The sequence below is a fragment of the Micromesistius poutassou genome (genome assembly GCF_964030765.1).
Source record: "Micromesistius poutassou genome assembly, chromosome: 22".
Classification (NCBI taxonomy): Eukaryota; Metazoa; Chordata; class Actinopteri; order Gadiformes; family Gadidae; genus Micromesistius; species Micromesistius poutassou.
The window spans coordinates 8,196,756-8,210,726 of NC_140292.1; the positions used below are offsets into that span (position 1 = coordinate 8,196,756).

At 40.7% G+C, this 13,971-nt stretch overlaps 2 protein-coding genes across 2 annotated transcripts; both read left to right on the forward strand.

The window, feature by feature from the left end:
- Positions 1-1,358: 1,358 nt before the first annotated feature.
- Positions 1,359-2,162, forward strand: LOC311367273 (myosin-4-like; the record flags this gene model as incomplete). Its single annotated transcript, XM_084486087.1, has 4 exons — positions 1,359-1,565; positions 1,648-1,791; positions 1,882-2,038; positions 2,131-2,162. The coding sequence occupies 4 exons, from the start codon at positions 1,359-1,361 to the stop codon at positions 2,160-2,162; spliced, it is 540 nt and encodes a 179-aa protein (XP_084342213.1).
- A 1,475-nt stretch (positions 2,163-3,637) lies between these two features.
- Positions 3,638-12,094, forward strand: LOC311367588 (myosin heavy chain, fast skeletal muscle-like; the record flags this gene model as incomplete). The annotated part of the gene is made up of 28 exons (XM_084486411.1): positions 3,638-3,737; positions 3,861-3,979; positions 4,066-4,215; positions 4,306-4,476; positions 4,568-4,868; positions 5,364-5,481; positions 5,600-5,723; positions 5,801-5,937; positions 6,032-6,287; positions 6,385-6,627; positions 6,710-6,886; positions 6,977-7,122; positions 7,225-7,315; positions 7,960-8,349; positions 8,455-8,581; positions 8,745-8,863; positions 8,969-9,165; positions 9,251-9,434; positions 9,536-9,701; positions 9,803-9,927; positions 10,023-10,190; positions 10,423-10,626; positions 10,725-10,850; positions 10,998-11,111; positions 11,191-11,295; positions 11,392-11,487; positions 11,615-11,695; positions 12,074-12,094. The coding sequence occupies 28 exons, from the start codon at positions 3,638-3,640 to the stop codon at positions 12,092-12,094; spliced, it is 4,356 nt and encodes a 1,451-aa protein (XP_084342537.1).
- Positions 12,095-13,971: the final 1,877 nt, after the last annotated feature.

Here is a 13,971-nt window from a genome sequence, read left to right on the forward strand (position 1 = left end):
AAACCTGCATTTACAATGGAATACACAGTCCCTACTGATAAAAGTGGAAAGTGGGAATTGGTATTGGAATAAGTTATTTTTTTAGTGCTACCATAGCTGTATTCAAGTATTTCTAGCTTTTCAGCTAGCTACAGCCTTTTGTGCCAATTCACAGTTGGTTCAACATGGTTCAACAGTTGTTGAACCATTTAGGGCTAATGGTTAATGAAGGATGTAACAGATGTCACAAATTCTTATTCTCACTTGGACAAGGTCCAGTGTGTAATATTGAGGTTGCTACTGGCGCTGAAGTTGCAGATTGCAACCAACTGAAACCTCCCCCCACACCTCCCTTTCCAATGACTACCGTTGCCTGTTCTGGCCTGTATTGTGTAAGGTGCCTCTAGTTGTGCCAAAATGATGTTACCACCTACGACAGCATAAGCCAAGAGTCAATTGATGAGGTTCTTTGATGGATTAATTCATTGTATTCAATTATTTAATCTGTAAATGTAAATGTAAAATTATATGTCATGAAGTCCTTTTATATTGAATGTGATGGTTTGTTACGTCTTTTCCCACATAAATAAATAATAACAAATCATGGAGCTGAATGGGACTATACTGTCTCCCTTGAGGAAAAGGGGCTTTAAATGTACGAGCACCAGGATCACATTTTCATTCTATAAATCAGCTTAACCAATCACACTCGGATATCTTTGCCATAGTCACCATGGACACTGTACATGTTGTAGGATATGGCGGAGGTAGAAGCTTTAAAAAATTTTTTACACAAAGTCATTATTGCATCCATATTGGTAAACTGCATTCATAAACCTATAATTATAGCTATCTGTTTTATGCATCAATCATTTATGTCGATACCAATCTGCGCTACAAGCAAATGTTTCCTTGCACTGCGGCACGTGAATATAGGTTGCTTTCGATAACATGATTCTTATTTTAATGGGAGTATACAGTGATTAAAACATACTCATGAATGTTATAGACCATTTCTGCCAAGTCTGTTCCCCTAGTTGCCACTAAATTCTACACACTGGACCTTTAAACAAATATAATCTACTGACCACATGCATTGCATGACCAATGCATGTTATGCAGTGTGATTGTATTTTAAGAAATATGAACCAGCATTTAAAATACACTGCACCTCGTCATAGTAGTATCTGCACATGGTAAGTAAGCTGCAAATAACATGTCTTTCCATTTAGGGGCTGACACTTGAAGATTTCTCATTGGGAAGAAGAACAAGGTAAGAGTTATTTTACCAAAGACATACCGATCTGTATTAGAACAATTTGAGCATATGAGAAGCATCAAAACATTTCATCATCTTTGTCTGACAGTAAGCTGCCACCATGAGTACGGACGCGGAGATGGCCTATTATGGCAAGGCTGCGATTTACCTCCGTAAGCCAGAGAAGGAGAGGATTGAGGCCCAGAATGCGCCCTTTGATGCCAAGAGTGCTGCATATGTGGCTGATGCTAAGGAGCTGTACGTCAAGTGTACCATCATTAAGAAGGAGGGTGGTAAAACCACTGTTAAAGTGTTGGCTACAGAAGAGGTAGACTGCTTTTAATTTATTGCCATGAAGATTTTTTTTTGCAACGTTTTCCAAATGTCACCATTTTTTGTGACATTTTTAGGAGAGGACAGTCAAGGAGGATGATGTCACACCCATGAATCCTCCCAAGTACGACAAAATTGAGGACATGGCCATGATGACCCATCTCAATGAAGCCTCTGTGTTATATAACCTCAAAGAGCGTTATGCAGCATGGATGATCTACGTAAGATATTTTACCAACTAAATAAAATAAAATAATACTTAATGATATACCAGATCATATTAATGATAATCTCTGAATGATTTCCTTCAGACCTACTCCGGGCTGTTCTGTGCCACTGTAAACCCCTACAAGTGGCTCCCAGTGTACGATCAGGAGGTTGTCAATGCCTACAGAGGCAAGAAGCGTATGGAGGCACCACCCCACATCTTCTCTGTCTCTGACAACGCCATCCAAAACATGCTCACTGGTATGTATAAGCAAATCTGGCCAAAATAAATGTAATGATGTACGGTCGAAATGTTTGAATAAATGTAATACTTTGATTGATTTATTTTGCAGATCGACAGAATCAGTCTGTCTTGATCACGTAAGTTTATATCTGTTGATGTTTGGTTGGATGATTTAACATTACAAGTAAAAAAATACCTCACAAAAATCTCACGAAGAATCAGACAATTTAAAAAAAACTCAAAATTACCTTCTTTTCACACCCAGTGGAGAATCCGGTGCTGGAAAGACTGTGAACACCAAGCGTGTCATCCAGTACTTTGCTACCATCTCAGTGGCTACTGACAAGAAGAAGGAAAATGCTTCCAAGATTCAGGTATGCTTAATAAAACATAAAATCAGTATACTATATAAGAAATGTATCATCACAAATGACATGAAACACCAGAGATGTAGCGATGCCCTGAGAACTGAGGATCAATACTGTAACTTTTATCATAGGGGTCACTGGAGGACCAGATTATTGCAGCCAATCCCCTGCTGGAGGCCTACGGTAATGCCAAGACTGTGAGAAATGACAACTCATCTCGTTTCGTAAGTACAAACTTAGTGTGTCAAACTAATGAAATTACATACTTGATCTTTGACAAAAACTGAAATGAGGCTTTTGTACAGGGTAAATTCATCAGAATCCATTTCGGTGCAACTGGTAAACTGGCCAGTGCTGACATTGAAACGTGTAAGTATCTTCTACCCAAATAACAACAAATAAAGGAAAAGTACATTTCTTTGCACTTGTTTCATGCCCATCGACCTGTACACTGGGATCTGACGGGGCTAGAAAGAAACCTAAACTTCTCCCAACTTAAAGTGCAGAAAAACTGACTATCCCTTTAATGCTCATTATGGGGGGAATAGGTTTTGATCTAGTAATGTCAATCAAAACTTTGTACTATTATTTTAAAACCTTGAAGATCTGCTGGAGAAGTCCCGAGTGACATTCCAGCTTCCCGATGAGAGAGGCTATCACATCTTCTACCAGATGATGACCAACCACAAACCTGAGATTGTTGGTAAGATGGTTTAGTAGTGAGAAATAAATGTTGCAGTAAGATGTATTGTTATTCTATAGGCTTGCCTTTAACTTATCATTCAGGACTTTGAAGTACAAAAATAACAATTTAAGGTTTCAATAGTTGTCACTCAAATTTAAAATTGAATCATTAAAATGACCATATTATATTTTCTGCAGAAATGACCCTCATCACCACCAACCCCTACGACTTCCCCATGTGCAGTCAGGGTCAGATCACTGTGGCCAGCATTGATGACAAAGAGGAGCTGGATGCTACTGATGTGAGTCAATGTTAACAGCTACCTTAGGAAGCTATTTTAACAGGCAGAAACTAACCAGGACCAAAAAATGTCTATGGACTCTGGGCCAATCAGAAAACTTGCTCTGTCTGTGTACAGCAGATTCAAGAAAGCTCTGTATGTTTCTAACCAAGTTAGAGTTAATAGAGACTCTTTGAATATTCTTTGAATTTCATTTAATATTATATACTTTGTTTTCCTACAGGATGCTATTGATATTTTGGGTTTCAATAATGAGGAGAAGATGGCCATCTACAAGTTTACTGGTGCTGTGCTTCACCACGGTAACATGAAGTTCAAGCAGAAGCAGCGTGAGGAGCAGGCTGAGCCAGATGGCAATGAGGGTGAGTTCAAAATGTTAAAAAAAAAAAAATACTGGATTTCCAAAGTCCAGCTTTGCTGTAAATTGTTGTATTCACTATCTGTATAAAATTGTCATCATTCTTTCTTTCATACAAAAAATGCAGAGGCCGACAAAATTTCCTACCTGCTTGGTCTCAACTCTGCTGACATGCTCAAGGGTTTGTGCTACCCCAGAGTGAAGGTCGGAAATGAGTTTGTCACTAAGGGACAGACAGTACCTCAGGTATGTTAATACCATGGAATGATTATCGAAACATCATTGTAATAGTAGTCATTTTCATGTATATCTGATCTTCCACCCTGCTCTAGGTGTATAACTCAGTGAGTGCTCTGGGCAAGTCTATCTATGAGAGGATGTTCTTGTGGATGGTCATCCGTATCAACCAGATGCTGGACACCAAGCAAGCAAGAGCATCCTACATTGGTGTGCTGGATATTGCTGGTTTTGAGATCTTTGATGTAAGATTGCATTTCTTATAATAACAATTTCACCGGCTAAAAGAAGTGTCTACGTGGATGAACATTTGTTAAACTAATGTTCTCTATCAGTACAACAGCATGGAGCAGCTGTGCATCAACTTCACCAATGAGAAACTGCAACAGTTCTTCAACCACCACATGTTCGTCCTGGAGCAAGAGGAGTACAAGAAGGAGGGTATCATCTGGGAGTTCATTGACTTCGGTATGGACTTGGCTGCCTGCATTGAGCTTATTGAGAAGGTAAACATCATTGTAGAACTAAATATCACAATTCTAAGTCTGATGCAAAACCATCTTATCATAATGTTTCCTGATATTTTTTTCTAAATAGCCAATGGGCATCTTCTCCATCCTTGAAGAGGAGTGCATGTTCCCCAAAGCCTCAGACACTTCCTTCAAGAACAAGCTGTATGAACAACATCTTGGCAAAAACAAAGCATTTGAGAAGCCCAAGCCGGGGAAGGGCAAGGTTGACGCTGACTTCGCCATGGTGCATTATGCTGGTACCGTGGCCTACAGCGTCGCGGGCTGGCTGGACAAGAACAAGGATCCCCTGAATGACTCTGTTATTGGACTGTACCAGAAGTCCTCAAACAAACTGCTGCCTGTCCTGTATCCAGCTGTAGTTGAAGGTACATATTCATACCAAGTAACCATAGTTTATAACTGTTAATCCATTCTTTTATAATACACATTTATTTTGAAGCCATTTATTGCCTCTATCTTATTAACAAAAACGTGAAAAATGTTACTAATTACCAACAATTTAAAACAGAGACTGGGGGTGCAAAGAAGGGAGGCAAAAAGAAGGGTGGTTCCATGCAGACTGTGTCGTCACAGTTCAGGGTAAGCATTTTGAGAAAACTGAAGTTCATTCGTGAAAACCATTTATTCATAGTTGCTTTTAATTCAAATGTATATCTTACGTGAACAGGACAATTTGGGCAAGCTGATGACCAATTTGAGGAGCACCCATCCTCACTTTGTGCGTTGTCTCATTCCCAATGAGTCAAAAGTTCCAGGTAATAAATCTTCAAATACTCTCTAAATTTCAGGTTGGCGTTGTAGTAGAATATAGCAAAATTAATGACATATTTTAAAAGTCTGAAATCTATAACATTTCACAGGAATGATGGAGAACCACCTGGTTATCCACCAGCTGAGGTGTAACGGTGTGCTGGAGGGCATCAGAATCTGCAGAAAGGGCTTCCCCAGCAGAATCCTCTACGCTGACTTCAAGCAGAGGTATTAACTCTTTGACAGAAAAATTATATTGTCATAATTATACAATAACTTAATTTATATATTTAGAACTTCTTTATATACACCTTTCTTTTAAACACTTAACATTGCACTCCTACAGATACAAAGTACTGAATGCCAGTGTCATTCCGGAGGGACAGTTCATTGACAACAAGAAGGCTTCTGAGAAACTGCTTGGGTCCATTGATGTGCCTCACGACGAGTACAAATTCGGACACACCAAGGTATGTTTATTGTTGTCAATACATATTTGTATTTGATTGAAAGTTACTCTCTGACTAGATGTTTTTCTTACCTTAAGGTGTTCTTCAAAGCTGGTCTTCTGGGTACTCTTGAGGAGTTGCGAGATGAGAAGCTGGCATCTTTGGTCGGAATGATTCAGGCTCTCTGTCGTGCTTACCTCATGAGGAAGGAGTATGTGAAGATGACAGCTACAAGGTATGTTTCAAAAGATACATAGGAAGATATGCTATTTTGTAAAACCAATAATTGTTTATTGGTTATTATTAAATGGACTGCCTTTGCGCCACAGGGAAGCTGTTTACACTATTCAGTACAACATCCGCTCATTCATGAATGTCAAAACCTGGCCATGGATGAAGGTGTACTACAAGATCAAACCTCTTCTGAAGAGTGCTGAAACTGAGAAGGAGCTCTCTGCGATGAAGGAAAACTATGAGAAGATGAAGACAGATCTGGCCACTGCCCTGGCCAAGAAGAAGGAACTTGAGGAGAAGATGGTTTCTCTACTGCAGGAGAAGAATGACCTTGCATTGCAAGTGGCCTCTGTAAGTAAAAAAATGTATTTGTCTCAACATGTACACACAATGAGATACATGTGATATGACATTTGATATGACTGATATGACAACACAATTTAAACAGGATGGAGATAATCTGAATGATGCTGAAGAGAGGTGTGAGGGACTCATCAAGAGTAAGATCCAGCTGGAGGCCAAACTCAAGGAGACAACTGAGAGACTGGAGGATGAAGAGGAAATGAATGCTGAGCTGACTGCCAAGAAGAGGAAACTGGAGGATGAATGCTCTGAGCTCAAGAAGGACATTGATGACCTGGAGCTTACCTTGGCCAAAGTGGAGAAGGAGAAACATGCCACTGAGAACAAGGTTTGTAAAGATTCTTTGAAAGGAGATAGAATAAAATAAAACACAAATAAGCATGTATTACACATCATTTTGTTTTGTTTAGGTTAAGAACCTGACTGAGGAGATGGCGTCTCAGGATGAGAGTGTTGCTAAGCTGACAAAGGAGAAGAAAGCCCTCCAAGAGTCACATCAGCAGACTCTTGATGACCTGCAGGCAGAGGAAGACAAAGTCAACACTCTGACCAAGGCCAAGACCAAGCTTGAACAGCAAGTTGATGATGTGAGAAAAGCTCAGATCAGTCATGCAGTTGAGTGAATATTCAATATTGCATTTTATTGTTCTTAATTATTTTCAATTATTGACATCCAGCTTGAAGGTTCTCTGGAGCAAGAGAAGAAGCTCCGTATGGACCTTGAGAGATCCAAGAGAAAGCTTGAGGGTGATCTGAAACTGGCACAGGAATCCATCATGGATCTCGAGAACGACAAACAGCAGTCTGATGAGAAAATCAAAAAGTAATGGCATCAAACTAATTATGCTTTGTTTTTAAAGATTCATACATTCATATGTATATGATTTGTATGCTATTAAGTTGTGTGGTATTGTTTCATCATCAGGAAGGACTTTGAGACAAGTCAGCTTCTAAGCAAGATTGAGGATGAGCAGTCCATGGGTGCTCAGCTTCAGAAGAAGATCAAGGAGCTTCAAGTAAGACAATTTATATGACAATCCCACATCAATGTACCATAAATAATAGTACATTTTTACTAGGGCTGGGCAAGTTAACGTGTTAATAACGCATTAACACAATCATATTTTAATGCGATTTATGACAAATTGCCCACAGAATGTCAACATTCATGTCAGAAATCATTTTTGTTTTTAGTTCCACTTACTCTACATTCAATTACACTTGCAGTAAGTGACTGCCTGATTACAATTGCAGCAAGTGACAGCCCGTTCACAATTCCTGTGATGATCTGTGGTGCTACTTAATTGAATTTAACTATTGTACTATTGTACAATTGTACTAATTAACTGCCTGTTTACAAATCCCAAATCTGTGGTGTTCCGTAAGTTTCATATTCAACCCACACTGAGTAAGTCAATAAAACTCCCTCGAGATCACTTGGTCTAGTTTTTGCTTATTAAGTACATTTGGTATGAATGATAATGTGTCATTCCATTTGATGATCTAATTTAACTTTAATTGGAGTGGATTTAAATAGAATATTAAAAGTGTGATTGATCGCGAGTTAACTGACCAAACTATGCGATTAATCGCGATTAAAACTTTAAATCTTTGCCCAACCCTAATTTTTACAAAACATTATGTATTCCTTACTTATTAGGCACGTATTGAAGAGCTGGAGGAAGAGATTGAGGCTGAGCGTGCTGCTCGTGCCAAGGTTGAGAAGCAGAGAGCTGATCTCTCCAGAGAACTTGAAGAGATCAGTGAGAGGCTTGAGGAGGCTGGTGGAGCCACTGCTGCTCAGATTGAGATGAACAAGAAGCGTGAGGCTGAGTTCCAGAAGCTGCGTCGTGACCTTGAGGAGTCCACCCTGCAGCATGAAGCCACTGCTGCAGCTCTGCGTAAGAAGCAGGCTGACAGTGTAGCAGAGCTGGGAGAGCAGATTGACAACCTCCAGCGTGTCAAGCAGAAGCTTGAGAAGGAGAAGAGCGAGTTCAAGATGGAGATTGATGACCTCTCCAGCAACATGGAGGCAGTTGCTAAGTCCAAGGTGAAATATCTTTGAAATAAAATACAAAATCCAATATTATAATTAATACTATATAATCTATATAAGAAACCACTTTTGCTAACAACTAAAACATTGTATCACCAGGGAAATCTGGAGAAGATGTGCCGTACTCTGGAGGACCAGCTGAGTGAAATCAAGGCTAAGAGTGATGAGAATGCTCGCCAGATAAATGACATCAGTGCTCAGAGAGCAAGACTGCTGACAGAGAATGGTTAGTATTCACAATTACTTAAAAACAACCCTGCATATTAGAATAGCCCTAACCATAACCTCAACACTAACCTCCAACAAATGCAACCCAACCCTAATCATATATTTAAGGAATACATGTGGTATTGCTATATTTTATAGTGAACAATTTATGTCACACCTAGGTGAGTTTGGTCGTCAGCTCGAGGAGAAAGAGGGTCTCGTCTCCCAGCTTACCAGAGGCAAGCAGGCCTTTACTCAGCAGATTGAGGAGCTGAAGAGGCTAAATGAGGAAGAAGTCAAGGTAAACCCTAATTTTTTATCATTTAATATCATGGTTCCATTATGTCATTGTAGGTTCTACATTTTTCAGTTTAAATGTGTTAATTAAGTTAATCACCTTTTGCAGGCCAAGAATGCTCTCGCTCATGGTGTGCAATCAGCCCGCCATGACTGTGACCTTCTGAGGGAGCAGTTTGAGGAGGAGCAGGAGGCCAAGGCTGAGCTGCAGCGTGGAATGTCCAAGGCCAACGGTGAGGTGGCTCAGTGGAGGACCAAGTATGAAACTGATGCTATCCAGCGCACGGAGGAGCTTGAGGAGTCCAAGTGAGTCAAATACTTAATACTTTGGCTAAAGTAGACATTATATTTGATGAATGTCCACAAATTAAACCATGTGATACTTTAACAGGAAAAAGCTTGCCCAGCGCCTTCAGGAGGCTGAGGAACAGATTGAGGCTGTGAACTCAAAGTGTGCCTCTCTGGAGAAGACCAAACAGAGACTCCAGGGTGAGGTGGAGGATCTCATGATTGATGTGGAGAGGGCCAATGGACTGGCTGCCAACCTTGATAAGAAGCAGAGAAACTTTGACAAGGTGTTTTATCATTCATTGAGATGGCAGTTTAAATTGTATTATCCTATGTTTTTTTTCTTCAAATGATTAACGTGTACCGCCTTATTGACAATATTGTGCAGGTTTTGGCTGATTGGAAGCAGAAATATGAGGAAGGCCAGGCAGAGCTTGAAGGAACTCAGAAAGAGGCTCGTTCTCTCAGCACTGAGCTTTTCAAGATGAAGAACTCCTATGAAGAAGCTCTGGATCAGCTGGAGACCCTGAAGCGTGAAAACAAGAACCTCCAACGTGAGTTAAACTGTTCATTTTGGCATCAGTGTTGCCAAGATTACTACATATATAACTTCATTGGAATTGATGACAACAACAGTATGTAACCCTCCTAACAGAGGAAATTTCGGACCTGACTGAACAAATTGGTGAGACTGGAAAGAGCATCCATGAGCTGGAGAAATCCAAGAAGCAAGTGGAGACAGAGAAGAGTGAGATCCAGACAGCCCTAGAGGAAGCTGAGGTGCTTGTAATAAAAATACAAGTAAATCGAGCGATACCTTTGTTATTATGAAATAGAATATGTAATGAATATGCCAACATTGGTTTATAATTTAGGGTACTCTGGAGCATGAAGAGTCCAAGATTCTGCGTGTCCAGCTGGAGCTCAACCAGATTAAGGGTGAGGTCGACAGGAAGCTGGCTGAGAAGGATGAGGAGATGGAGCAGATCAAGAGGAACAGCCTGAGGGTCACTGACTCCATGCAGAGCACACTGGACTCTGAGGTCAGGAGCAGGAATGATGCCCTGAGAATCAAGAAGAAGATGGAGGGAGACCTGAATGAGATGGAGATCCAGCTGAGTCATGCCAACCGCCAGGCTGCTGAGGCCCAGAAGCAGCTGAGGAATGTCCAGGGACAACTGAAGGTATGACACAAACTAATGTCCAGGACATAAAATATAAGGACATTAGTATCCTCTTGTGACATCTTCCATGGTATTTTTATGTTAATTTTAGGATGCCCAACTGCATCTTGATGATGCTGTCAGAGGAGGTGAAGACCTGAAGGAGCAGGCTGCCATGGTGGACCGTAGGAACGGTCTCATGGTGGCTGAAATTGAGGAGCTGAGGGCAGCTCTGGAACAGACAGAGAGAGGCCGCAAAGTGGCTGAGCAAGAGCTCATTGATGCCAGTGAGCGAGTTGGACTTCTGCACTCTCAGGTAAACAAACAAACATATTCTTCTAAGAAAGTTTCCTAAAATATTTAGCAAGATTATATGTGTGTCATAAACATTGCAAACATTGACATTTGTTTTAGAATACAAGTCTTCTGAACACAAAGAAGAAGATTGAGACTGACCTGGTCCAAGTCCAGGGTGAGGTGGACGACACCGTCCAGGAAGCCAGGAATGCTGAAGAGAAGGCCAAGAAGGCCATCACTGATGTAGGTTTGCTATTGTTCTCAATGTATTTGTTAATACATTGAAATGGACATTGCTTGAACTCTCGATTAATATGATATATTTTATATTAGGCTGCCATGATGGCTGAGGAGCTGAAGAAAGAGCAGGATACTAGCTCTCACCTGGAGAGGATGAAGAAGAACCTGGAGGTCACAGTGAAAGACCTGCAGCACCGCCTGGATGAGGCTGAGAACCTGGCCATGAAGGGTGGCAAGAAGCAGCTCCAGAAACTGGAGTCCAGAGTAAGATACTGTCACACATGGATGTATTTACAGTTACAGCATAACAAGTATATTTATTGAGTATATTTGATTTCTTAAGGTGCGTGAGCTGGAAACAGAGGTTGAAGGTGAACAGAGACGTGGAGTAGATGCTGTTAAGGGTGTCCGGAAATATGAGAGGAGAGTGAAGGAACTCACCTATCAGGTATGCCAGTTTATATTGAAAAAAATATTTAAATCAATGTATATCAGAAAAGATTACAGTCAAGAGTCTGGGGCACAACCATTTTCATCACTTTAGACTGAGGAGGATAAGAAGAATGGTGCCAGACTCCAGGATCTTGTTGATAAGCTGCAGCTGAAGGTGAAGGCTTACAAGAGACAGGCTGAGGAAGCGGTAAGTAGAAACGACATCCGGTTGTTGCATCAATTTTGGTACTTCTTATTTAAACAAAATATGTATGTTCCTACAGGAGGAGCAGGCCAACTCTTACCTGTCCAAGTGCAGGAAGGTTCAACATGAGTTGGAGGAGGCTGAGGAACGTGCTGACATCGCTGAGACTCAAGTCAACAAGCTGAGGTCTAAGAGCCGTGATGGTGGCAAGGTAAGTTCATCACTGTATAATGATGTGTTCGAGATGCATCGTACACCACCCGCACAAGTTGCTCTTGTGACGTAAATTCTTGGCTTGTAGCACTTATAGCGCAGCCATCTTATTTGTCGAGTCATACGGTCAACCTCACTGAACTCGGTGGACTCTCAGAATCCCGAGATATTATGACCAAAACGGGGAGTGCTTCAGTTACATTACGCAAGAAAGCTGGGAGATTTCCCACTTTGCAACTCGTGCGGGTGGTGTACGAGGCATCTCGAACACACCATAAGCCCATTGACTCGAAGAAATGAAAGAAATGAGAAATTAAATGAAATGCAAACAAAAATGCTTGTTGGTTTAATGTTTTTCTTTTTTTCTCTTCCCCAGGGAAAGGAGGCAGCTGAATAAGATGTAATGCATCATTGTACATTTAGAAAGGCATGTCATAAAATATGACTTCTTGTTTATAGTAAATTATGAGCTGCAATAAAATATTATTATAAAGCATATTTTTTTTTGTTGGTAGTTTTACTTACACTTTCAATTACTTTATTAGTTTGAGTGAAAATGGGCCATTCATCACCATTTCACCCACTTTTGAATTTTAATCTGATCAGTCAATATTAATGACACTCATGAATACAGAATTGTACAAATAAGCACAACTCAGGAATGGGTACTATGAAATACATTATAACAGAAAATGATGACTGAAATATGTGTACATTCATCAGTTTAATCATTCAAAGTTGTGCCGTGCAGGGTTTACTGTACATTTAAGAGATTAGATATTTTCATATTGGGGAACAAACAACCAAAAAGCACTTTCTGAAACTAAATGGGGTGGCGATCCTTTTACCTGAGAACAACAAGTACTGTATCCATTAAGGATCTGCTTTATTACGTTAACCATTATTGAGTTTGACACTTTAGAATGATACAATCATTTACCATTAATTAATATTAGATTAGAATATTAGAAAAAAACATTCACTCACAATTATTAAAGGTCCCATGGCATGCTATTTTATGGATGGATTAGTGGGCCCCTAATACAGTGCTTGAAGACGTTCAAGAAATTCAGCCTTGGTGCAGAGTTACAGCCACTACGAGCCAGTCCCACAATGAGCTCTCCACAAAGGTGCCGTTCTTTGAGGCGGGTCAAGGTGGAGGGTGGGGGTATGGCCCTGAGCAGCTTGCGGCCACGGTACCATGCGCTAGTGTTTACAGTGGAACACTGAACACTCCGGGTGCTCCGGCGGGAGTCCTGGAGCTCTATATCTAAATAATATCATATTATATTTAGATATCTATATAATATAATATATATATTATCACAGTCAAAAGCTGTTTGCGCCTCTGGATGATATTATGAATATCAAACGACTGCGTCGGGTTCTCAGCCACCTCTGGTTCTTCCACTTCCACGTCAATATTAAGTACAGACTGAACCGCGAAATGGAGGAGAAAGGGATTGTTGCCCGCGATTGTTGCCCGGGGTTGTCTGCGTCGGGTTGGTTGAGAAGGAATTGGGAACTGCGACATGGAGGAGAAAAGGATTGTTGCCCAGGATTGTCCGTCAGAGCCCCGCTGCCCAACCAACCCGACGCAGTCTAGTCTTTTCACCAAATGGGAGCTTCATACAAGCTTGCGTTATTGTGCCATAACACCAACAGCAGAACGGTTATCCAAATAACAAAGAACACTTGCGTTACAGTGTGTGTATTCACACACACGTGCCGCTCGCACGGTCCTAGCTCATTGTCTCATTGGCGGGCCAAATTCTCTGGGCGGGCCAAGCAGAGAAAGGGGAGGTAACATGGCCCCATATGACGTCATATGGGGCCGGAAGCCAAATCAAAGCGTTTCAGCGATCCTTTTTTCAAAGACGGAGCAAGATAGCTACTTCTCAGTTTATAACGCAATTTTTAGCTACTGGGGGACCATAGGGAGGCTAGGGGAACTCAACTTAATGTTAGAAAACCTCATAAAGTGAAATTTTCATGCCATGGGACCTTTAAAATTAACTAATGGCTAGTAATCATTTACTAATGGTGTTCATGATGAATAAGGAATTTATGTAGTGTTTTTCATTTCATTTCATTGTTTTGAACAATCAAAAGTAGATTTAGCATACAGTACATGTCATTTAAAAGGCCAATGTTTTCAGTGGCAATCTTCCAACCAAACTAGCCTGAAGCCCCAATGACAGCATCAATTGTCCTCCAAATGTTGTCTTTTCTTTAAATTGTTCTCCTATAAACAATGAGTGAATCTGTGAATCA